Below are 24958 nucleotides of genomic sequence, written 5' to 3'. Positions count from 1 at the left end.
AGGCCTCTCAATCCTCCCCCTAACCGCTTCCAGCCGTAGCCGCCGCCAGAATTGGCGTCCCCCCCCCCCCAAAAAAAAGAACCCCTCACGCCTAGCAATTCCCTACTATTCACACGCAGAGCGAGAGCTGGGGTGAGAACCTTTCCCCACAGACGGAGACAACACATGCAGGTCCTACCCATGGGATGGAAGAGGAAGCACGTGAAAACCCCGTTTTTCTTCCATCCTAGCCCTGATTTTGTGAAGAATTGTGAGGATTGCTCATGAGCTGGCGCTGTCGTTTCCAGTTCGAGCCTCTTACAAAATTGTGGGTGGACACGCGGCCAGGAGAAGTGCACTGTTGTTGTTTTTAATACCGCTGCAGCCTTGTTTCCAGTGCTTAATTCTTATTGTGTAACGTTGTGGAAAGAATGCATGTATCCACATCCTCACGACAAGGAGCACTGTAAGAGGGCATTGTGAGTTACCAAAAGCAAGATTTCCAACCCCAGACTTCTAGCTATGAACTATAATCTTGGAATAAGTATCAAAACAGGATCTTTGTCGGTATCCCATCCTGTAAAATTCCTGAACTAGAAGCCTTGGTGGGTTTTTAAAGTTGCATAATGGAGCATTTTTTGTTAGTGCCTTTGAGGCTGTGGGACTTAACTGGACAAGTCCCTGTAGTTTTCTTGGCAAGAATTCAGACGTAATTTGCCAGTGCCTCCTTCCTGGGGCTGAGAGAGAGTGACTGGCCCAAGGTCATCCAGCTGGCTTTGGCCTAAAGTGGGTCCCCTGGTTTCTAGGTTGATGCCTTAACCACTAACCAAAGCTGGCTCTCGTGGAACAAATCTACCCATATTTAGAAATTAATTCATAGTTCTAGATACCCCATCAGCTATTACAGTTCTAATGTCAATCAATTTATAGATCTAGTATCATGCAGCCTAGATTTGAGATAGGCATATGGTAGATCAGAATATATTAATAGCTTGGTGGGAGATCTAAGATTTGACTGCAACAATTTTAGATGTCCCATTATACTTGTGAAAGTAAGATGGAAAGAGAGAAAGGAGGGGGAGGAAGAAAATCTGAACTAAACGTTTTCTATAGAAGTGTAGATAGACCAAGTGTAGTGCCCATATCTTGAGAAGACACCACCTTAACCTCATGGGCAAGAGAGTTGTGGGTATAGGAGCTTCTGGTGAAGACATTCTAAAGGTAAGGATGATTTAGAAGAGCTGATTATAAAAAGAAAAAATAAATCTGAAAACTTTGGATTACTCTTAAATAGTAGGAAGACAAAAGCGATGCTTAGAGAACTTACAGCTGATGGTAAAGCAGTAGGTAGGATTGTTTTACTGGGCTCGATATGGATGGTGTGCTGGAGAAATAAAGAAGTTAATCCTAGGGAGGGATTGCCAGATTTTGACCGTATTCTATTATTGAGTTAAAATGCATAATCTCCCCATTTTTAAGTTGGCAGAAAATTATATCATTCTCCTTGAGGCAGTGTCCTCTTCTGCCTCAGCTGTGTCTGTGCTGATGCATAGATGTGCTGATATCCTGGTTTTGCATGTTGCAAAATGTGATAGGCTATGTATTTGAATGATATGGGATAGAAGTTGTATGTGGCATATAGATTGACGAAGTGATGGCTTGAGTCTCTTGTCACCAGCAGTGGGAAAACATCTCCCAACCATGGGGGAAGCTGTAACAAGTGAGATGGTTCTGCAGGACTCTCTTCATAATCTTAGTCTCATTTGCCTTTCCTCCTCCAATTCTCCATTCAGTCATAACTTAATCTGAATAAAGTTTTTTTTAAGGAAATCAGAATCCCTGACAAAATTGAGTTGCAAGCATCACTCTTACTTAGCATTTCTGTCCATTTATAATGGTGACAAATTCCACCCTGCAGATTCTTCCATACTGCTTGGGGGACAGTGGGGGCTTTATTGTTTCAGTCTACATTAAATCAGAAAGGACTTTAGAATTAAGCATTTATTGTACCACTGGCTGCATCATGATATGGTTTTGATAAATCCCTGACATGGTACTGCTGTAATTGGCTCTTTAGTGCAGCAGCATCCAGTTGGTGGCAGATAATACCAACCAAGGACTGAAGAGTGTGAAATGATAAATTAGTGTTGATCTCATTAATTACTAGCTATCTGACCTTACCTCCAATATAATGGATAGATTTTACATTCTTATGGGATGCTACCAGTTAAAGATGAAAACTACTTTAATAACAATACCAGTAAGGATAATTTGTCTTCCTCAGTCATGGCTTAGGAATGAGATGAAGGCAGTCTTGTAAGGACACAAGGGAAAAGAAAGAAGTGACAGGCCTAGTTTGTGCTTAGGGCCATGGGAGTCCACAAGGTGTGGTCAAAAAAATGGTAAAAATGTGTGGTCAATTTGAACAATAAAATCGAGCTCTGCCTGTTCTGCATGACGCACAGCAGAAAGAGGCAGAGCTTTGATTGATTTTTATTAATTAATTTATTGGATTTCTATAGCTGCCCATCTCAGCCAATGACTCTGGGTGGCTCACAGTTCAGAAACATACACTACAATTAAAACCCTAAAAACATTTTAAAATAATAAGAACAGTAAAAACCATTAAAACGCTAAAAAAATGTTAAAATGTCTGATTCTAGTACATACAAAGCAAGACATCAGGCCTGTTAATAATATAGCCAAGAGGACAGAAGGTGGGTCCTTGGCGCATGCAGCACCCCAGGCTGGGGAACAATGTTTGCACCACTGAAACTAGCATCTTGACTTGTTTGACCACATCCTCAAACACTCCTAATTAAGGGCAAATGGGGAAAGATCCTTAGACAATTTGTGAAAATTAAGGTTATGTCTATGACAATAATCATAAAAAGTAAAGTAGTGATAACATTGAGTTGTGGAAGCTAGCACCTGAGAAAAGGTGATACACACATTTTGAATTATGGATTGAAGGATGGTTTCAATCTAAGACTATCAGGAACTGCAAGAAGAAGCCATCGATTATTCATGGACAAATTAAAGACAATTTTCTCCTTTAAGGCAATGCTCAAAAATCAGAAACTTCCTAGGAATGTGGTGTGAGTGGGTATTGGGCAGGGGTGGATTGCTGCTTGTTTGCAACCCACACGTCGTGCGCACGTACACTGTTCAATGTAAATTGTTCTTTGCACATGTGCAGAACAATATACAGTGAACTGCTCATGCGCAGTCACGAAAAACCAAAATGGCGGCAGCCCAGCAGCGTCGAGGGAGCCGGTTCAGGGGTGTGGCAGGCCTGGTTTGGTGCTGGTTCTGCGACCCAGGCATGAATTCCACTACCAGTTCGGCCAAACCGGGAGCAACCTACCTCTGGTGTTAGGCAAAAAGAACAAATATGCAGGAAATATGAAGGAAAATAAAAGAATGGGAAGACAATAGAAAAGAGGGAGGAATGCTCTCAATGAAACCAATAGAGAATCCTTGTAAGGTTGGCAGACAAATATAAAAACAGGTTGAGATGGCAAATACAAAAACATATACACAGATAGTCCTTGACTTAACAACAGTTCATTTAATGACCATTTGAAGTAAAAACAGCAGTGAAAAAAGAGACTTATGATTGTTTTTCATACTTATGACCCTTGCAGCATCCCCATGGTCATGTGGTCAAAACTGAATTGATTGGCAACTGACTTATATTTATGACAGTTGCAGAGTCTGGGGTCATGTGATCATCTTTTGTGACCTGACCAGAAAAGTCAACGGGAAAGTCAGATTCCACTTAACAACTATGCAACTAATTTAACAACAAGTTTTGGTCGCCACGATGTAGAAAAGATGTGGAGACTCTAGAAAGTGTGCAGAGAAGAGCAACAAAGATGATTAGGGGACTGGAGACTAAAACATATAAATAACAGTTGCAGGAACTGGGTATGTCTAGTTCAATGAAAAGAAGGACTAGGGGAGACATGATAGCAGTGTTCCAATATCTCAGGGATTGCCACAAAGAAGAGGGAGTCAAACTATTCTCCAAGGCACCTGAGGGTAGAACAAGAAGCAATGGGTGGAAACTAATCAAGGAGAGAAGCAACTTAGAACTGAGGAGAAATTTCCTGACAGTTAGAACAATTAATCAGTGGAACAGCTTGCCTCCAGAAGTTGTGAATGCCCCAACACTGGAAGTCTTTAAGAAGATGTTGGATAGCCATTTGTCTGAAACGGTATAGGGTTTCCTGCCTAGGCAGGGAGTTGGACTAGAAGACCTCCAAGGTCCCTTCCAACTCTGCTATTGTATTGTATTGTATTGTATAACTGCAGTTATTCACTTAACAACTGTGGCAAGAAAGGTTGTAAACTGGGGCAAAATTCCCTTAACAAATGTCTTACTTATCAACAGAAATTTTGGGCTCAATTGTCGGTCATAAGTCGTGGACTACCTGTACATACCATGGGTGTGTGGGGAGTGTGCAGGTGTGTACAACCACTAGTGAGAAATGCAAGCCTGAACTCAGATGAGTCTTTTCCATACTTCTGGTATATTTACTTTGACCGAGATTTAGCGGGCCAAGCAATGGCAGTTTAAATATGTCAATGAAATTTTGTTGTATCCTCAACTAACAATATATTGTGGAAATTTTCCATTTCTGTAGACCAATCAAGCATCAACAATGCAAATCCCATTAATTTTTTAAAAAAAATTGTTGTTACAATATTTGCTATAATTATGGTTGTCCAAGCAATCCCAATTTTGTTGTAACCTAATACAACATCGCAGGTTTTTTTAGTTCCATCTGGTCTTCCTCAAAGTAGTCCTACATATTGCCGCACATTCTGTATAGTAACTGAGCCGATACATGCTGATACTAAGTAACTGTGGTAAGCAATCAAATGGCAAATGTGACAGTACACATTGTCGAATTGTCTTAATTTTGAAGATTAGCAAAATTAGTATGTATTGAAAATATTCACTGACTCCAACCCATCTGGAAAGCTGCCATCTTTCTATAAATCTTAGTGGGGTGTGTGTGGAGTGCTGGCTTTGTTTCAGTAAGTGGATTGATTGGCTGTGTGGATGTATCATGATTGGTAGATTGGTGCTGATTGGTGCTGGCTGTGTGTCCGTTGTTGTTTCGTGTTGTAATGGCCTGGGTGGTGGGTGGGGCTCGTTTGTTGACTAGGGCTGGTTTCCAGATGTCTGGTAGGCGGGAGGTATCGTCACATTTATTCATGTTGTGGGGGTGTTTCTCTATTTCGATAGCTTCCATAATTATTCTCTTGTTGAAGTATTCAGTTTTGGAGATTAACCTGGTTCCTTCAAAATTAATTTCATGTCCTATTGCTTTAAGGTCCTGGAAAAGGGAGGAAGTTTTTTCTTTTTTTCTTACTGCGTTTTTGTGTTCTGCGATGCGTGCATTTATTCTCCTGTTCGTTTGTCCTATGTATGTTGCAGGGCAGATTTTGCATGGTATTTCGTAGACTCCTTGGTTTTCTAGCTGGATTTTGTCTTTGGGGTTTCTTAAGATATTGGCTATTTTTTGGTCAGTGTTGAAGGCTGTCTTGATATTGTGTTTGTGGAGAATTTTGCTGATTTTATCTGTGGTGCCTTTGATGTAAGGGAGGAGGATGATGTCGTTGTCCTGTTCTGTGTCTCAGTTCTTGGGGGGAGTCTCCCTTTGGATTAGGTTGGTAATTGATTTTTTTTTAATCCGTTGGAGATTAATACCTTTGTGAGAGTGTGTAATTCAGTTTTCAGGTGGTCTTTGTCAGCTAGGCGTTTGGTTCTGGAGATGAGGGTCTTGGCTACAGAGTTGATCTATGCAGGGTGGTGATGGGATTGTGTGTTTAAGTAGCGGTTGGTGTGTGTTTTTTTCCAGTAGATGGTGTGTCCTAGGGAGCCATTGGGTTTTTTGTAGATTAGGACATCCAGAAAGGGAAGTTGGTTGTTTGCTTCTATTTCCATAGTGAATTGTATTTTGTATTATGGGGTGTAGGCTGTTGATATATATTCTTTAAGAAAGTGCCTAGAATATTCATCTTTCTGGGAAATTTTACCACAAGTCCACAGCCAATTTTGTTTCTTTTCATGTTTTTCTGTTTAAAAAAATGCTGTCATGTTCAGCTTCACTTTAGCTGAGGACAACTGTAAGATATTTTTATTCCATGTCCCTTCTATAATATTTTTAAATCTAATTAGTTCTTGTATTTTCTTCCTCAACCACATCCACATCAAGAATGAATCCTCCCCTTTTTGACCTGCTTAAAGCCATTTTTTTTAATTCTTCACAAACAACTGAATTGTTGGTTAACTTAATTTTTTTTTCAACAAGCTGATGTAATTGCAACATCAACAGGATAATGTGGACATATAACTTTACTTACTTGGCTCCAGTTGATTTTTTTAAATAGAGTATTCTACTACAAATAAGTACAATTTTATTTTAAAAGCTGTGAAAATTCTACTTTTGTTTAAGAAAAACCCTGTATATTTTATTATATAGGTTGGAGATCTGTTTGTGTAATAGTGTGTTTTGTTTCTGTTTGTCTGTAAGTCTCTCTGTCTCTCTGTATGTATGTATGTACAGTATGTGATTGTTTTCATAAAATCATAAAGTTGGGAGGAACCTTAGAGATCTTCTAACTCTGCCCAAAGCAGAAATACTGAGACCATCCCAGAGAAATCTTTGTCTGGAAATCTCCAGTGCTAGAATCACATTACTCCAGGAAACCTCTCGTTCCATTCCTTAATTGCTTTCACAGTCAGGCTATTCCTCCTTAGTTCAGGTTTAATTCTCTCTCTCAAGCTTATACCCATTGCTTTTTGTCTTACCTTTGAGCACTAAAGGTAGTTCTCGACTTAACAGCAGTTCATTTACTGACCATCCAAAGTTACAATGGCACTGGAAAAAGTGACTTATGACCATTTTTCACAATTACATCCATTGCAGCATCCCCATGGCCATGTGAAAAAAATTCAGACACTTGGCAACTGACTCATCGTTATGATGGTTGCAGTGTCCCAGGGTCATAGGATCCCCTTTTGTGACTTTCTTACAAACAAAGTCAATGGGAAAGCCAGATTCACTCAACCGTGTCACTAATTTAACAACTGCAATGATTCACATAACAACTGTGACAATAAAGGTCGTAAAATGGGGCAAATCCCCTTAACAAATGTTCCGCTTAGCAGCAGAAATGTTAGGCTCAATTGTGGTCATAAGCTGAGGACTACCTGTGTAAAATTAAATCCATACTATTTTCCTTGTGAGAGCCCTGCAATATTTAAAGACAGATATCGTGCATTTCCTTAGACTTCTTTTAGACTAAACATGCCTAGTTCTTTTAATCATTTTTCATAGAACTTGCAGTAATAATTTCTTGCCGAGTGAAGAGGCCTAAGGATCTTGAAAGCTTGCACATTTCTGTGAACTCTGAGTTAGGTTATTATGTTAATGTGTATTTTGAAATTTGTCTTCTGACTGGCATAGCCTGTTTGGTAAAGTGGTCAAGGTGCTGGCCTAGAAACCAGGCGACTGTGAATTCTAGTCCCGCCCTAGGTATGAAAGCTGGCTGAGTGACTTTGAGCCAGTCATTCTCTCTCAGCTCAATCCATCTCACAGAATTGTTGTTGGGAAAATGGGAGGAGAAAGAGGTATTATGTATGATTGAGCCTTGCATTAGTTATACAGTAATAAAAGTGGAATAAAATTCTGATACAACAAAATATTTTCTGGAAATTCAAAGTAAACAGACATTGATAAACCATTTAGAAATCTCTCTAGTGATGTTAAATATACCATGCTTCAACCTTTTTGCATCTTTTCCAACACCAAAGTTCAAAAGTGATTTGGGAATAAAGAAGGAAAGAATTAAACATGTTGCAACAAAGCTTTTCATGCCCTACACTACCCTACACTTGCCATATATTCCTCTGCGTGTCCTGTCACTACCATTCAATATTATCCGTCTCAGAGAAACAGTCTTTGGAGCTATTTTCCATAACATTGACAAAATAGAGGGACAGCCACGAAGCCAAAATTATTTACAGTGACCTAAAGCAAACTGAACTTCTTATGAAGCACTGACACAATTTTGGAAAAACATAGTCAATCCACAAGCAGTTAGTTAAAAACCATAAAGTAATAAAAGTAGAATACCAAGCGTAGGGAGAAGAAAGGAAGAAGATGGTTCTTTGGTTAAACAATTAAGAAGCCAATGCTTCCAAAAGGAAATTGCTTCAAAACAGAAAATTCTAACCATCAAGGCTCTCCCATTTACCTCTACTAATTTTGGAAGGGGTGAATACTAAACTGAATAGAATATGATCTAGTGTTTTTATTACATCCTGTGGAATCAGAGATGGTAAGATAGCTTCCAGGCATGGCTTGTGATGTAGACTGTCTGGGTATTTTTAGTACCACCAACCTTAATTAAGAGTTCCATCAAGCATCACTACTTGATATTCATCACCAAACAATATTCATCATTTGTTTCTTATTTATTTCTTTATTTATAAATTTGGTGTGCTGCTGTTATTGATAGCATTGCTGAAGTTGTCTTGCAACTCCAGTCTGATTTACTGTTTTCATACAAACGTTGCCTCATTTCGGGCCATGGTTTACTAAAAATATTGTAACCCTGTTGCTTTGGATACCAAAAGCATCATCAGCCAGTCACAAAATTAGTCAACATGGCGAGAATCGGGATAATTCATCATTATGTCAGACACTGTATTGTTACCCAAAGAGCTGTTCACTCCTGTGGAAAGGATGTTCCTATAGTTTTTCTCTGCCAATTAAAGTTGCATCTGTTTGGTATCTGTGAAATCCGAGCATAGCACATATTTGCTGCAGTGGCGAAAACTTAAAAAATTTGCCACTGGTTCTGTGGGCGTGGCTTCGTGGTGGTGGGTCATGTGACTGGGCGGGCATGGCCATTTTCCCCCCACTTTTTAAAGCATTTTTTTTCCTAACTATTTGCCTGAACCGGCAGGAAAAAATTGCTTTAAAAAGTGGGGGGAAAGGGTTCCGACAATCGCCTGGATCAGCAGTGAGCCGATCAATCGTTGGAACCTTTTGTTCACACTTTTTAAAGCATTTTGTTTACTACCGGTTCCAGTGAACAGGTAGTAAAAAGTGCTTTAAAAAGGGAAACAAAAGGTTCCCATGATCACAGCTGAGTGTCATGGAACCTTTTCCCCCACTTTTTAAAGCTATTTTTTTTTACTACCGGTTTGAGCGAACCTTAGCAATTTTTGCTAGTGAACCGGTCAGAACTGGCAACATTTCACCCCTGATTTGCTGCTTCTGCCTTCCCCTCCCAGAACTTAAAGCCCAGTAATGAATTGACTTCCTTCATTTGAAAGACAGAATAAAAGAATGTGTTGCCTCTGCTGAGAGGAAATAGGGGAAGGGTGTCTCCTCAGTGATTCAGGAGCTACTTTGTGGAAACCAGGACTATTACAGTGTTATGGGGTGGATATTTTGCTGGCTTTAAATACTTAATAATGGTAGTATATGTAGTTTATGAAGGAAGCTGAATACCAAATAAGCAAACCTGGCAATCATTTTCTTCTGATCTAGAGATTATGGTATTTTTTTTCAATGCCCACAATAGCTGTATCTAACTGGATAAACTTAGAAATAGAAATAGATAAAATTGCAGACAGGGTCTTTCTGAAAAGACACAATAATGAACAGGATATCTCTTTTTTTCTCTGAAACAAGAGAAATGTTTCAGGGATCTAAAATGTGTACTATATTGAGAGAGAGAAATCCACAAAATCAGTAACAAGATCATGTACAAGTAGTCCTCAACTTACGACCACAATTGAGTCCAGTGTTTGTATCACTAAGTCAGGGGTGTCCAAACTTGGGAACTTTAAGACTTGTGGACTTCAACTCCCAGAATTCCATGCTGGCTGGGGAATTCTGGGAGTTGAAGTCCACAAGTCTTAAAGTTCCCAAGTTTGGACACCCCTGCACTAAGTGAAATATTTGTTACATGAGTTTTGCCCCATTTTACAACTTTTCTTGCCATCATTGCTAAATGAATCACTGCAGTTGTTAAGTTAGTAGCATAGTTGTTAAGTGAATCTGGCTTCCCCATTTGGGTTTGCTTGTCAGAAGGTTGCAAAAAGGTGATCAAATGACCCTGGGACACTGTATTCATAATAACCATAAGCCTGTTGCCAAGGATCTCAATTTTGATCACGTGACCATGGACATGCTGAAACAGTCCTAAGTGTGAAAAATGGTCATAGGCCACTTTTTTCAGTGATGTAACTTCAAACGGTCACTAAACAAACTGTTGTAAGTCGAGGACTACCTACATATCATTCTGGCTGACTACCTGGATGTCCTTAAATCTGTCTTATGACAAAGATATTCCTTCTCTTTGTTTATAGAACAGAAACATTCTGTTTGAATAGGGTAGAAAGTAAATATTAAAATAATGTCTTATTTTATATCCGTTTACCTGATTAGGTTTGCCATATTTGAACTGCAGAAATTCAGACAAGCAATAAGTGGCAGCAGTTAGTTAGTGTTTTCTGTATTTATGCACTTTTTCAATCTAGATATGGGAGGCATATGGGTTATAATTCATTATTCAAAAACAGATAATTAATGGGGTAGTTCTGTGCACTTAGGTGAGACAGCATTTCCTTGTAGCTGAGTGTGTAACCATCTTGCCTTCTGGGTAAAAAGCTTAATCACATGCATGTCTTTAGAAATAACATATATAATTTTCCTATAATTGGACCAAACCATTTGATTGGTAATTGTCTGAAACATGTAATTTAATGAAAACAGACAATGTTGACTTTCAATAACAGCAAGTGCTTAGATATTTATTATGCATTGTTATTATTTACAAACAGAAAGAGGTGAAATAATTCTTTCCAAACAGCAATCTTTTATATAACTTAAATAGTGCTCAACAACTGGAAAATCTTTCAATGTTTTCAACTTTTTAAAGACTCATTTCTTAACACAAGTTTAAGTCACAATGATTAAAATGTATTAATGCTTAAAGTCAGATTCAAAGTAAGACATGATTATTTTAGTGATTATGTTGTTATAACTTAACAAGAAGCAAAATCCAGTAGTTGTATACTTGGGACAGCCACCCAAATCTAAAAGCAGATATATTGGATTATAATTCCCATTGGCATCTCAATAATTCCGTGACTCATTTCCTGAAACATCTGAAAGAAACCAGCTTGGTGTAGATGCAGAAAAAGAAATATTATAAATACTATAAATCCAACTGCTTTCCAGAAAGATTTACATAGTTAATAAACATGCAACTACTATGAATATTTGAATCACTTTTTATATTATTAGTACGCAAGCCATCTATGAATCTTCATTCAGTTTCTGCTCTGTCTTTTTCTTCATCTGAAAAATGTGGAACAGATTTCTTTGCCACGACGTTGTCCAATCTTTGTCCTTGAAGATATGGATTTACATTCTGAAAGATTAAATATTTTAGAACACTTAGGAATGACAAATAATGCAGGAAAACAACTTCCACAGTACATGGAATGAATGAGTGTTTGCTCTTGTATTTAAAATTGTAGCATAATGTTTTCTTCTTCAAAACTCCGTAAAAGGGGCAGGACTTCTATTCGATTAATGGACCAGGTCTTAATTTACTGAAGCAAAAGCGAGAGAAAGAAGGAAGTGGAAATAAGGATTATAAAAGTGAATGATCTTACTGTTTTATATTCTAGGACAATGTTCATATGGTGATCTAAAATCAGGGCTATCAAACTCGCAGCCCGTAGCCCAGATGTGTCATGCGCTGGCCACACCCATGCCTGATTTAGCGAAGAGAGGAAGTCGTGATACATCATGTGACGCTGCCATGGCAACACGAGTTTGACACCCCTGATTTAAACTGTATGTACAACTGTATGTTTACATTTCTGATTGGGGGGAGGTATATTTTATTTTATCAATCAGGCCAAAGATAATTTAAGTCCAGTATTTTGTTTTTCACAGAGCCATCCAAATGTGTCAAGAGTGCTACAAAACAAAAGATGGCACAATGGTAACCCAGAGTTAATACTGTGTCCTCAATAGTAGTAGACTTCGATAGAACTGTCTTCCATAAATTTACCCATTTTAAAGCTAACAAAATAAATAGCAAGTTAAATTCTACATACATGGTCTAGAGATAAACCTGGAAAAATAGAAGGGTTGCACTTAATTTTCATTTTTTTAAAATACACACATTGGAATGGCTATGAGTGTACTGAGAAATGCTACTTTAGCATGACGAACTGTCTCTTACTACAGCTGTTTTCTGGAAATAAGGACTAAGTCCAGGTTTTACTGTATATGCTGTTTGTAACTATCTCAACAATCTGATTTTATTTGCATTCTTGACTGATTCTACATTAAGGTAGTAAATGAAAACAAGTTGTGTTCTGAAAATTACCCTTTTCTTTCTTTTCGGTTCACCCTTCATTTTCTCAAAGAGTAAATTCTTGTTCTGTAAAACAATAAAAGAATACAAAGTGTGGATCAAATTTATAACCTCTTTTCAAGCAAGACTTTGTGCCATCTAAATATTATCATGTGAATATTTTGGAAAGCATTTTGGTAGAGAATGCCATGTTGTTGAAAAGATAAACCACAAGAAAACAGCTGGATTACTACAGCTATTAATGAAATATTTGCTATTCTTCTGGGATCCTCAGTGTCATCAGCTATTACAAGAATAGGAATATATGGGTTATATGATGGTTTTAATTTTAGCTGTCTCAATAAGGTAGGAGTAAGATGGAAAAATATCAAGCATAGTAAAACACAGGCTTTGCATGAATAAGATCCTTTTCAGTAAACGGCATTTGAGCCCATCCCGTTATTTGCTGTCAGAGACAAGTGCAAGATGGGGACTTTTCCCCAGATCACACCTACAGACTGATGAACATAGATTAGTTTAGTATGCGTCATATCTAAACCAGGATAGATCACATATTATGCAAAATAGTTTTTTGCACGCCCTGCATCACACCTGTGGTCCACAGCAGTATGGACCTATCTTTTCAATGGAAGAATCCAGCTACAGAGCCTAAAAGGAAAAGTTAGAAAGCCACCACTATTGCTCATGACCCATCTTTCACCATCTGAGGCATTGCTCCACTCTGCCTGATGAGAAGTCCAATCATATATCCAAGGTCTCGGAAACCATTTATCAGTCAGAGAAAGCAACAATGTATTGGATAGACATTGGTATTGATTTAGTATATGGATGCCATTAAAATGGCAAGACCAGATGGCATACTCAGATACAACTGCCTATTTTATGAAGTCTACATTTGGGTTGTATCTAACTATGTCTGTCCATAAGCAGAAAGACTATCAGAAAGACTATCACAGCTGGAAGAGATTCTCCCTTTTCATGCTGTCCATTGGACTACTTGGAAGGGGAGAAAGGAAGAAAGAAAAGAGAAGTCCTATCCTACTCATATGGATGTTTCCCTTAAGTTGTGATTTAAATATGTTCCTTATTACTATTTTAATTGCTTCCCTTGCCACCTTATTTTTAATTGATGTTACAGTTACAAATACTTTCTTCTTTTTAAAAAGACCCTGATCTTCCTTTTCAGAAATAAACTGATCTAAAATTATTTTAATATAATGAAACTAAATTTGATTTGGTGGGGGGGAGAGAAGAGCTTCACAATAACAAGAGAAGATGGCTATGACTTTCAGCTCCAACCTTTATAACTAATCCCACGCACTGCTGTATTTCATAAATGTTGCAAGCTTAAGTGCAGGCTGGAATGTCAGACACATGCTCCACAGATTTGATTTCCATTGGAATTATAATGCGGACCCCAAAAAGAAAAAGTTAAAGGAACAAAAGTTTAGGAGGAACAACTGTGTTTTTAAAAAGCATAATGATACATGGTGAAATGTAATAAGGAGAGTTACAAAACAGTTATTCCTGAATGAAGTAAGGATTTCTGAGAAACAAATACTTCAACAAGCTAAAGTGATTTCTGCCTAACATAATCTGCTGGTGCTTCTCATATTAATTTAAGTCCAAGTTCACAAGATGTAGCTTTTGTTTGACCTCAACTATTTCATCTGTACTGTGCCAAATAGACAAGGAAATGGGGATGAAGCTGGCCAAAGAGACATTCTTGGCTGCAATAATTTGTGCAAACTCACTTAGGGAAAAATCAATTTAACTATGCAAAACACAATAGGAGACGTGTCTTTTATTTCCTCTTAGAAGTGGTGTTTTATTTATAATTTTTATTAACATTGTTTTACCTAAATCTCCTTTACAAAGATAAGTTTTTAGACATTTTTAAAGGTACACTGCAATTAACTTAAAAGCAGACTAAGAGCTAACCCCCTGCCCTCCTCTTTGTTCAATTGTTTTGGTTAAAGAAATATTTGATATTGTTTGGGTATATGTTAAGACCGTAACTAATGCAAATATAAGAGCAGGCAGCAACAGAGTTCAGATAAGGTAATGTAATCTGAACTAAGATCTCACTCCTGCAGTAAAGGTAAATCTGAAAATATGGCATGTCCCAGACGTTCTGCAAGGAAAGCATTCTGATTTCTGGTGAAATGTCTACCATCTTTTGATCCCATCTCTACCAAAGAGGAACTAATAGCATTTTCTACATCACAGACTTGGTTTTAGAAAGAGCCAAGCACATCACAACTTCAACCCTAAAATATACACAAACAAGGAGCAGGTTTTTAAAGAATGAACAGATGTCCACAGGGTGACTTCAAAAGTATACATTCAACACACAGAGATTTTGAACTACTACTTACTGCATGCACATTCGTGTTATTACATCTACTTTGGACATAAAATAGTATCAAAGAGCATCAACAGAACCAATATTGAAGCACTAAAACTATTTGTGTTTTGCACATTTAGTTTAGTTTCAGACACACTTCCAGACTGTAATTTAGATCTATGAAGTATAATAACAGGCATAAACAGGCAGAAAGAAAACAATACCGCCTGAATTCAAGCTGCTTTCAAAGTAAGTTGGTAAATTGTTTGATGATGATAACTTTAAAGAAACAATTCCAATGTCAAATTTCTCTAAAATCTGGAACATGTACATTTATTCATTTACAAGCCTTCACATACAAATAATACTGTTAAATACATCCCATGATATCAGCATCAATATTTTTATGTTAAAAATAGAATATTCTGTAACTGTAACTAATTCTGTTAACTCTTAATTTAATATTCTGGAACAGGACCCTTACACACTGATATATAAACAGCCTTAAATTTTCCTTTTTTATGTACATTGTTATAAAAACAAAATACTATAATTTGCTTTCAAAAGGACTTGGGTGATTTTATCTAGAATTAAAGTGCTTTGTAAAATCATCCAAAATCTGGTCTGTCTATATCTGATGGAAAACCAGTTTGGATGCAATAACAGAATAGATAAGAATGAACAAAGTAGTCTTTGTCCATGTAGATAGAGATAAGGCTGGTAGTTTATAAATAGTTTCTACCTATTCCACTACCAGAAGGCCAAGTTGCAGGAGTTCATTCATCCACTGTTATTATTAGAGGTTTAAATGACTACAATGCCTTAAAATCCCTTGTATTAACTTTGGCTGGTATGTTACCTTTGAACTTACCTGTGGTAAACATCATTGAGATTATTGCAATATGCTTGTTTTTTTTTTAAACAGGTCAACTTCTAAACATGGCTGCAACATTATGAACTAAGATAGGACAGTCAAACACTTTACCAACTGCATTTAAAAGCCTAATTGAAAGTGCTGTTTCCATTTTTAAAGTCTTCTACAGCTTAAAAGACTCATGCTTAATACATACACAATCCTTCAAAGTTTAAAATCTTCAAGACTTTTTCAATTACTCCCACTAAATGGGATCTTTCAAAAGAGTAATGTTTTTGTCTTAGTGATTGTATTATGAAAAGGGTTTGCCTATTGTTATATTTGAAGTATTTTCAATTCCAGGTAAAGAGTTTTCATTTATAAAAGTAATTTTAACAGCACATGTACGGTATGGAAATCATCAGACTAAATGACCTAGTAAATGTCCTTCAATTTTGAGATTACTGTGAGTTTCATTTCATTATTATGTTTATGCCTGCTGTTGAGTACAAATTATATGCATACTACCTTATATTTTATTTTGCTTCTTAAATTATTTTTACATTTCATTATTAGACATTCCTAAATTCTTTAGATTGTTAGATAGTATATAAATGCCATAGGTAATGAGCAATACAATCTCTCAATCAAGATTAAGGAAGTTCAGCCCACTTATTTCAGTCATAAAGTTAAGTATATATCTAACAATTACAGTATCCAAGTGAAATTCAAGGGATTCTGACGGGAAATGCTTTAAATCCCAGCAATATATTTGTGGTCACAAGCAAGTGCTTTATAGTTCTCAAAGTAGTAGTACAAGAATGAATTATTTGAGTTGGCAAAAATGAATCGTTTGAGTTAAACATCTGGTACATTTACCAAAGATTGCAACATTAATCAAGCACAATACAAAAAAGAGGGAAATTTTGTTGACTGCCTAAAATGCCTAGGAATCATGTAAGAATCTGGCGATGTAAAAAGAAAGTGGAATCAGTTGTATTTGTTGCATCATTATCTTGGACTTTTAAGTGGAAGAAATATTCTCAACCTCTGCATTTGACCATAAGAGATAGATAATCCTTGCAATGCTATTTCTTTATTTTTTGTAATAATGTTGTTTACATACACATCCTTATACTGTATATAAATGAAAGTTTAGGGTATTTTTTTCATAAATAAGATCCTTCAGAGAACATTTATTAAAATACATGGACACAGAAATATTTGTATTAATAGTTAAATAACAGAGCATTTAACCGATTGAGAACTTACTTATAGGTTTATAAAAATAAACCTGATTTACATACCCATTTACTTAAGCTCGGGTAGTCATGTTCTGGATCAAAAAGATGCTGATGAAGTTGATAGTCTTTGCTGAACTCTGCTGTGTCGGGTGTGTTTTCAAGACATCCGTCATCAACTACAAAACATTTTGGAAAAACCTGAGCAGTTGGCATGTTTAAAATGTATTTGTTTGTTTAAAAAATATATACCAGGAACATATGCAATTAATTTTATTTAAAAAGTATGGGAGATGAAAAAAATACACTTTTTTTCTTCAAAACAGGACTCTTGGGACGGTTAAACAATTTCCACAGTTCTTTGGATCAGATACAAAGTAAAATTAATTTGTTTCTGTAGGATCATAGGAGGGTTAAAAAGAACAATAAACAGATGCTTGGATAATAATCCAGTAATGTATATTTATATTTATACGTATAGACATTTCTAGGCTACATACATCTTTAATATTTTGTTGTGTGGTTGATTGCAACCTATATTGAGAATTTAGATATTCCTAACCACTATCTAGAATATTTATGTGCATATTGGGTGTAATTGTAGTAAGCAAATGGGATAATGCAGTTATTTAAGTCTTAAGAAATGATTCAGATACTTGACTTTAGTTCAGAAAATCAGAATCTGCTTATTGGATAAATAAGTGCTCAAGATTGAAAGGTAATTCGTGGCGATCTTATTACCATACCTCATAAGCCTGATTATATAGACTAGACCAGAAAATCAATCCCACAGATAAACTAGAACTAGACTTGATTTAATACTTAAATGTATTGATTATATAAATACATTCTATAAGTATAATTTCTTAGCCTTTGTTTGTCCCTATTCCCATTGATCTTTCCTTTCTTATAAAAAACTAGTATTTCAGCAAATGCATCTTAGTAATAGAATACCAATTTGGATTCTTTAATCTGTGTAACTGTGTGCGTAATTTTTCTGGGGAAAAAACTGGATTATTTTATAGTATAATTTAGATCTGATTCCTCAGTATAAAACTACATCAAATCCAGTAGGGAGTTCATACAACTTACCTGTTTTTCCAATTGGGCAAGGATTTGGAGGATCTGGATATCCCTGATCTTCACTAAAATCCTTTGGTATATTATCACCTGTCAACTCAGCAACAATGTTTGGAATATTTCCATAAGGACCCAAATGCTGCAAACCTTCATGGGCACCACCTAATAAACACAGAATTGCACACACACACACAAATTACAATCTTTTTCATGAGTTTGAAAAAAATTATAATATTTTTGATGAATTTGATTAAACATCTAAATCAAAGCTTATGTTCATTTCTTGATTTTGATGGAGATCACTTAAGGGGTCACAAAACCTCTGTCTGCTTCTTCTTAACATCATTAAGACAGTTTTAAAAAATATCTGACTAATTCAGATACTGAATTAGTCAGGCATTTGGGTTAGTTAGGCTACCTTTTTCTCCTATTTTAAGAATTCAACTCATGATTAACCAATGAAGAGGTGCTTACAGACAAGCTTTAGTGAGTTATTAAAAATGCACCTTCTTTGTGTACCAATTTGCCAAGAACAAGTTCGGTGCAGAGACCCAGTTTGGTGTTGTGATTAAGGCATCAGGCTGGGAATTGGTGAGCTTTAGTTCCACCTTAAGTAGAAAGCCAGCTGCGTGTTACTTTCGGAAGGAGACAATGATAAACCATTTCCACAGATCTTGCCAGAAAGACTGCAAGGGCTAATCCAAGCAGTTACTAGGAATCAACATTGACTTTAAGGCATAAAATAAAATAAATAAAATAAAAATACCAAGAAAGTGCCCAGGTCAATTGTCTGAGAGACCTAGTAGACAATCTTACATTATTCTATCACATAGAGAGAGAGCAGGATAGAAACAATTTTTCCTTGAAATTTTAAAACTGTGCACTAGACACTATAAAGCACCCAGTGTTCAGAATACAGAGTGTCTAGTAGAAATTGAGACTTAGTGTAGCAGAGCAGATTTGTTCTCACCTCATATCATGAAAATAATTTTTACTCTATTATAATGACATGCAACTACAAGTACTCAGGCTGCACACTGGATCTGTCTATGGCAGTGTAGTATTACTGAATATCAATATTGTTGAAATGAAGATCAAATATCTCCATTAAAATATGTTGAAAAAGTCAAATTTTAATGGGTGTGCAAACATTTCAGACTAGCAAGCTCTGTAAATGATGTAAATGGTGGAAAGTTACAGAACTAAAAAAAAAAAGGAAAGGCAATGAAAAATAAATCCATGTTGCTTGGGGCTGGAAATTAGAATGTGTTTTATATATTCTCAGAGTTTAATTTTAACAGGTAAAAATGTATCAGATCTGATTATTTAATACTCTTTCAAATGCTTGATCAGCAATACCCAACTTTACGTTCTTTGTGACAATGTATCTGAATAGTCAATTTTTATCTTAAATGTATCACATATAGGATGAGCTTCTGAAATTTTCTCTCTGTTTTTTTATACTCCTGAAGTAAAAAATTTGGACACTCCTTTCATGAATATTTTAGTTTACAATAGCATATTTTCCAAATGGTCTTTTAAATGCTGAAATAACACAAAATAATATTATTATTATTATTATTATTATTATTATTATTATTATTATTATTATTATTATTATTATTATTATTATTTCTTCGCACTTCTAGACCGCCCCCTCTCCCAAAAGGGACTCGGGGCGGTAAAATAGAAACAATATTGACATGAAGAATCAATGAATCTCATTGGGTTCCTTCCCAGGAGAGATTGTAGAACTATCAGGTAATACTCTGTCCTTAATACATAAATTGTCTCTGAATTTTCTGGCTCTCGGGAGACTGTTTCCATATCCAGAACAAAATATGAAATCAGTCTCAGTTTTTCCACTGGTTTCATGCAATCAATATAAATAAGGATTTTGCATGAAAATGCTTGATGATGATTTTATCTCCATTGTCTTGTATGGAAAACATTTTTTAATTAAATGTCTGTGGAGACAATCCAGGTTGCGGATGCTCCAAAGGTGCTTTTTCAAAAGGCAAATGGACTTTCTTTGTTTTTTCTTGAAGACATGAAAAAGAAAGTCCAGTTGCCTTTTGGAAAAGCATATTTGGGGCATTCTTATTAAATATTACAATGTAATACAGCCTTACAGGGAACAAATCTTACTGAGGATTATTACAGGTTATTTCTAGATAGGCTTGTACAAGAATTCATTTCAACATTTACATTTAATTTTAACAATCCCCGTTTTAATTTATACTAATGGTTATATATCTCTAAATGACCTTGAATGACTTTACATAGAAATATAAATATGAAGGAGGGCGACTAACATCACTAATATGCTTACTTATTTTTTCATGTAAAGGAATGAAAGGAAATCTTCCAAAGAAACCGTGTTAGTAGCAGATAAATTGCTGTTAACATAGAATGATACTGCAAACAACTTAGATGTTATTCTATTACACACTTATAAAACCATTTGGCTTCCACCCAATTCTTAAGAGGCAGTGCGCCATCTTCTGATTAAAATATATAAAATACAGTTTTAAGCAGGTTTTGAGTTTGTACGTCCAATACTCAATAGCCACCTAATGTTGAAACAAAGAACAACAGAGCATTTATCCAGAAAGCCTGTTAGAATATACTGTATTTTTAAAAACTTCTATTCAGCATGTCTGAATACATTTAGGTGGATTTTAGAAACTCAAGGTTCACTTGAAAAAAATTAATCTGGGATGTAATTGGGGAGTCTGATTTTGACCTTGGATAATTCAAACACTCATTCAGCTCTATATATTTTGACCCATGGTCAAAATCAGAGTCCCTGATTACTGTGCTAGATTAATTTTTAAGCAAACCTTGAGTTTCTAAAGTACCTCTAAATCTATGCATGGGATTACAGAATGTAGCAGTGAAGGCATCTATCTATACATCGATCGATCGATCGATCAACAGACAGAAAGAAAGACAGAGATATATCCACCCATCTCTCTCTCTCTCTTTTTCTCTGTCTCTCAGAAGAGGGAGCATCATTTCTATATCACAATGCTTTGCTTGTGAAGTGACTTGCTCACAACTGGTGCCACTGTATTATATAACCTTGCATTACATTTTGACTGCTAAAACATATATTAGATTATCTGGGCATTTTAAATAACTTTTTTTATTTGGACTGGTTGACATGGTCCTTTTATTTTAAATTTTTTGTGCCTTTTAATGCTGTACATATTGTAATGTTATTTTATATTCTATAATTCCTAGCCACCAGGTTTGTTGGCTTTACTTTCTTGGAATAATGAACACTTTTGTCCAATGAATTTGGAAATCACCAGACAAGGAAAGGGTTTTCTGTAATTCCCTTGTAGATAAAATATGGGATACTATAAAAGTTATAAAGATATTCCTATGCTGGCTGAGAATTCTGGAAGCAGTAGTCCAACAAATCTGGGGCATCATATGTTTGAGGAAAATTAGGATAAAATGTCAATATTGTTTTTAAAATAATTTCATTAATTCAGAGAAATAAATCTGTACCTTCAATATTTTGTGGGCCTATGAGATTCATTGCTTGATGGGCTGGATATTCCACTCTGGGTCTTGCAATGCCCAACTGTTCCATCACACCATGCAGAAGTCTTTGGATGTCAGCTTCAGAAACTCTGTCTGGGCTCCTAGCACTGTGACTGAAAGTCAAAGCCAGGCTGCAGGCCAGCAGAAGGGACAGGTTGCAGAGCAAGGTTGAAGTCATGGCGATACCCATCTATATTCTGTAACCTATGCCAAGACAACAAGGAACTCAATGAATAATGAAATGAAATGCCATGTTCCCCCTTTCCCCCAACACCTGAATTATGCTCCGGTCCAATGGAGCAGGCCTTCAGGAAAGGCTGCTACAGTATAGAAGAATATACGAAGGGATTTTAAAGCCAACATTACCACAAATATCAAAAATCAAATTCATTGTTATCCATTTCCAAATGGACCAGGAAGTAAATAATGGCTTGGTAAAAAAATCAATTTGAAAGCTCACATTCAGCTTCTCAGAGGCTTTATGAGGAAGCTTCAGTATATTCACTGAATTCTGTCCAGGTTTTCTTTATTTAGTTGTCAATTTTGTGGTTCTGGGAGGCTTTAGCAAATGCAAGAAGAGGCTGGGACCATAGACTTTGCGCTGCTCCCTTGCAGGTTAACAGGATTTCAAATTTTGGTCCTGGTTTGTTTCTAAGCATCAGTCACTTTCCAATGAAATATTATGGCGCTCTCCCTCTGTTCCAAGCTGTGCTGTGCACTTAATTTGGGAAGGCTAGGAAACAGCTTGTCAAATACGTCAAGGGGCTGGCAGCCTATCACATTCACCGCATCAATTAAATATAATCCCCTCTCTGCCTTTCTTGCCCCCCGTTTGGCTTTGTTTCCTGGAGGCGGAAGGCTCTATTTGGTTGCCTCAAACGAGATTCCTCTAAATGGCAGCAGTGATTAATCAGAGAAAATCCAACAAATGAAGCTGATGTCAGCCTTGTGCTGCTAAAGGTTCGCAATCAAACCTTCAATTCGGCTTCTTCACGATGCATGCTGGGAAACGTCATGTCCTAGGAAGCCCGGCATATGCACCATTATCATCATAAAGGGAGAGGAGGAGGTTGTAGGTGACAGAAAGAGAGGCAATTGTGGAAATATTCACTAATACTCACTTTACTCATTGAGACAGGATTTATGGTCATTTTACTCTAACAACTGGTTTTCAGATGCCTTTCTTCTCTTGCTATATTTCCCCAAATATATAGATATCGGTTAAGAGGCTAAGGTCGGTGTGATGATCCCTCTCCTCGCCTTTCTATTTAACTCCTCCCAGAACTGTATTGTTTCACCTGCACCAGAGATTTTAAAAAGATCTCGCCATAAAATTGAGAACGATCAAGAGTAAAGAATAGCCAGCCCCCAGCGCCCTCTTTCCATCGCAGAAGCCCCATATAAAACCTTAGCCCGCCATCCCCCTCAGCCCTTCCTTCTCTCTCTGAGCCGCCCGGGCATCCCATCCCTTGGGGCTGTCAAAAACCGTCGCGCGTCGCACTCACCGTTTGGATCCGGTGAGCGCGATGGCTGCGCTCTTCTGGCCCGAATGCGGCTTGCTTGCCCAGGCGCGACGCCAAACGAGAAGCAGTGGCTGAACGCGTGTGTTGGGAGAGCTCCGTGGTCACAGCTTTTCTTCTTCCATTAACCCCCACCCCACCCTCCCGCCTCGCGTCCTTGCTGTTTTTTTTCTTCCGTCCGTGGCGTGTGTGAACCGTTGCCAGGATTCCCGGAGGTAGATCTCAACCCCTGACAGCTGGGTTTTTCGCCTCCCATTACCCCAGGCTGCAGGGAAGGTCCTCAAAAAGATGCCCAAGCTGGCTGTTTTGCTAATATCTCTGGAGCTGATCTTTCCAGATAGATGGATAGATATGAATCGTTTATATAAATTAAATTCAAGTAAGTCAGCAAATGCCAACATTCTCCTGCTAATAGTGTAAATGTGTTATGCTAGAATTGCCATCATAAACTGAGGACAGTTGAGCAAATATATTTCCTTTCCAGTCTCACATATCTTAATATTAGTTTGTCAATTCTTCTCTCTTAATATCTTGCTTCCTCCTTTTTCTCATGAGAGTAGGATGTTAAGACTGAAATATGATTTGTTAATCCAATGAGATTTCAACATGGATCCCTTCAATCCCACTCACATTATTATAGCTGCAGTTCTGTACTGTAGCATTCCACAATCTTGGTGCCTTTCAGAAGTGTGGTTTTGTGTTTCCAGCATTAGTGGCTAGCTATGGTAACTAATAGCCACATAGGATTCAAAAGTATGAGCTCTTTGATGCTATTAAGGTTAAACTCCTATTTATCTAACTATATGCTGAAAATGCTACACATTTTCATTCTCCTTAGAATGCTGTAGGGTTAAATAATGTATATCCTCTTTCAGATATAAAAGAAAAAGTACAATTTCTCCAAAAATAAGACGTCCCCAGATAAGTCCAATTGGGCTTTTGAGCGCATGCACTAAAATAAGCCCTCCCTGAAAATATTGTAACTCAGCAGCAGCCATGAGGTAACCATATTTGCCGCCTCTCAAAAATAAGACATTCCCAAAAATAAGGCCAAGTACTTATTTGAGGGGTCAAAAGAAAATAAGACCCATATTATAATAAGACCCACAGTATTGTTTGCATTCAGTATCTGACTCAGTATCAATATATTGTATTTCAGTTCAAAATAAAGGATTTCATACCTTCCAGCCAGTGTTTGTTCGATATAACTAATGTGTTTTCCAAAGTTAAGTACAGAGCTTCAAGAGAGCCAAATGTATTTCTGGAATAGGGTTAAAGCTTTTAAATCCCTACCACATGATTTGTTCATCAACTAAGTGTGACTTGCTTTTGGCTTAATATGTTGCATGAATTCAACAGTTTGCAGGTTGATTCAACAATGCACAGGATAAAGAAAGGGTGGATTATAATGGTGCATGAAACATAACTATTGTGTTTTCTTAATGATTACTTTATCAGTGTGAAAAACCATGTCTATGGAGATTCTCAGTCATCCAGGTCACAATTGTCCCAAAGGTGTTTTTTCAAGAGGCAACTGGACTTTCTTGGTTTTTCTTTGAAGACATTTCACTTCTCATCCAAGAAGCTTCTTCAGCTCTGACTGGATGGTAGGGATTGGAAGGATTTATATTTCTTGCATACAGTGGTTATTTGCATTCTTTTAGAGAGTTGTTGAGGCCATTTTGGAGGTGTATCTGTATCTCGGGTCATCTGAATAGTGCAAATGGGTGTGGAGCCTTCTTGAAACTGCTGAAATGCTTCTCCACCCTCTTGGATGAGAAGCAAAACAGCTTCAAAGAAAAGCAAGAAAGTCCAGTTGCCTCTTGAAGAAGCACCTTTGAGGCAACCATGACCTGGCCTGGATGACTGAGAATCTCCATAGATATTAATTGGATGTAAACAGTTTTTCATGAAGGCAGTATATACATAGATGTGTAAAAAAAATCTAAATACA

General features: G+C 36.9%; 1 protein-coding gene across 2 annotated transcripts; it reads right to left on the bottom strand.

Annotated features, from left to right (window-relative positions):
• Positions 1 to 10798: 10798 nt before the first annotated feature.
• SCG5 (secretogranin V) lies at positions 10799 to 23133 on the bottom strand. 2 transcript variants are annotated; one of them, XM_081950971.1, is made up of 6 exons: positions 22990 to 23133; positions 21449 to 21688; positions 17942 to 18091; positions 16916 to 17028; positions 12421 to 12474; positions 10799 to 11448 (listed from the first exon to the last, which is right to left on the bottom strand). In XM_081950971.1, the coding sequence occupies exons 2-6, from the start codon at positions 21672 to 21674 to the stop codon at positions 11344 to 11346; spliced, it is 648 nt and encodes a 215-aa protein (XP_081807097.1). In that variant the 5' UTR covers positions 21675 to 21688; positions 22990 to 23133; the 3' UTR covers positions 10799 to 11343. The 2 variants fall into 2 exon arrangements, with proteins under 2 accessions (XP_081807097.1, XP_081807098.1); XM_081950972.1 differs by lacking the exon at positions 22990 to 23133 and adding an exon at positions 21945 to 22428.
• Positions 23134 to 24958: the final 1825 nt, after the last annotated feature.

Source organism: Natrix helvetica (assembly GCF_964273705.1).
Source record: "Natrix helvetica genome assembly, chromosome: 1".
Lineage (NCBI taxonomy): Eukaryota > Metazoa > Chordata > Lepidosauria > Squamata > Natricidae > Natrix > Natrix helvetica.
This window is presented reverse-complemented; position numbering and strand designations above follow the sequence as displayed.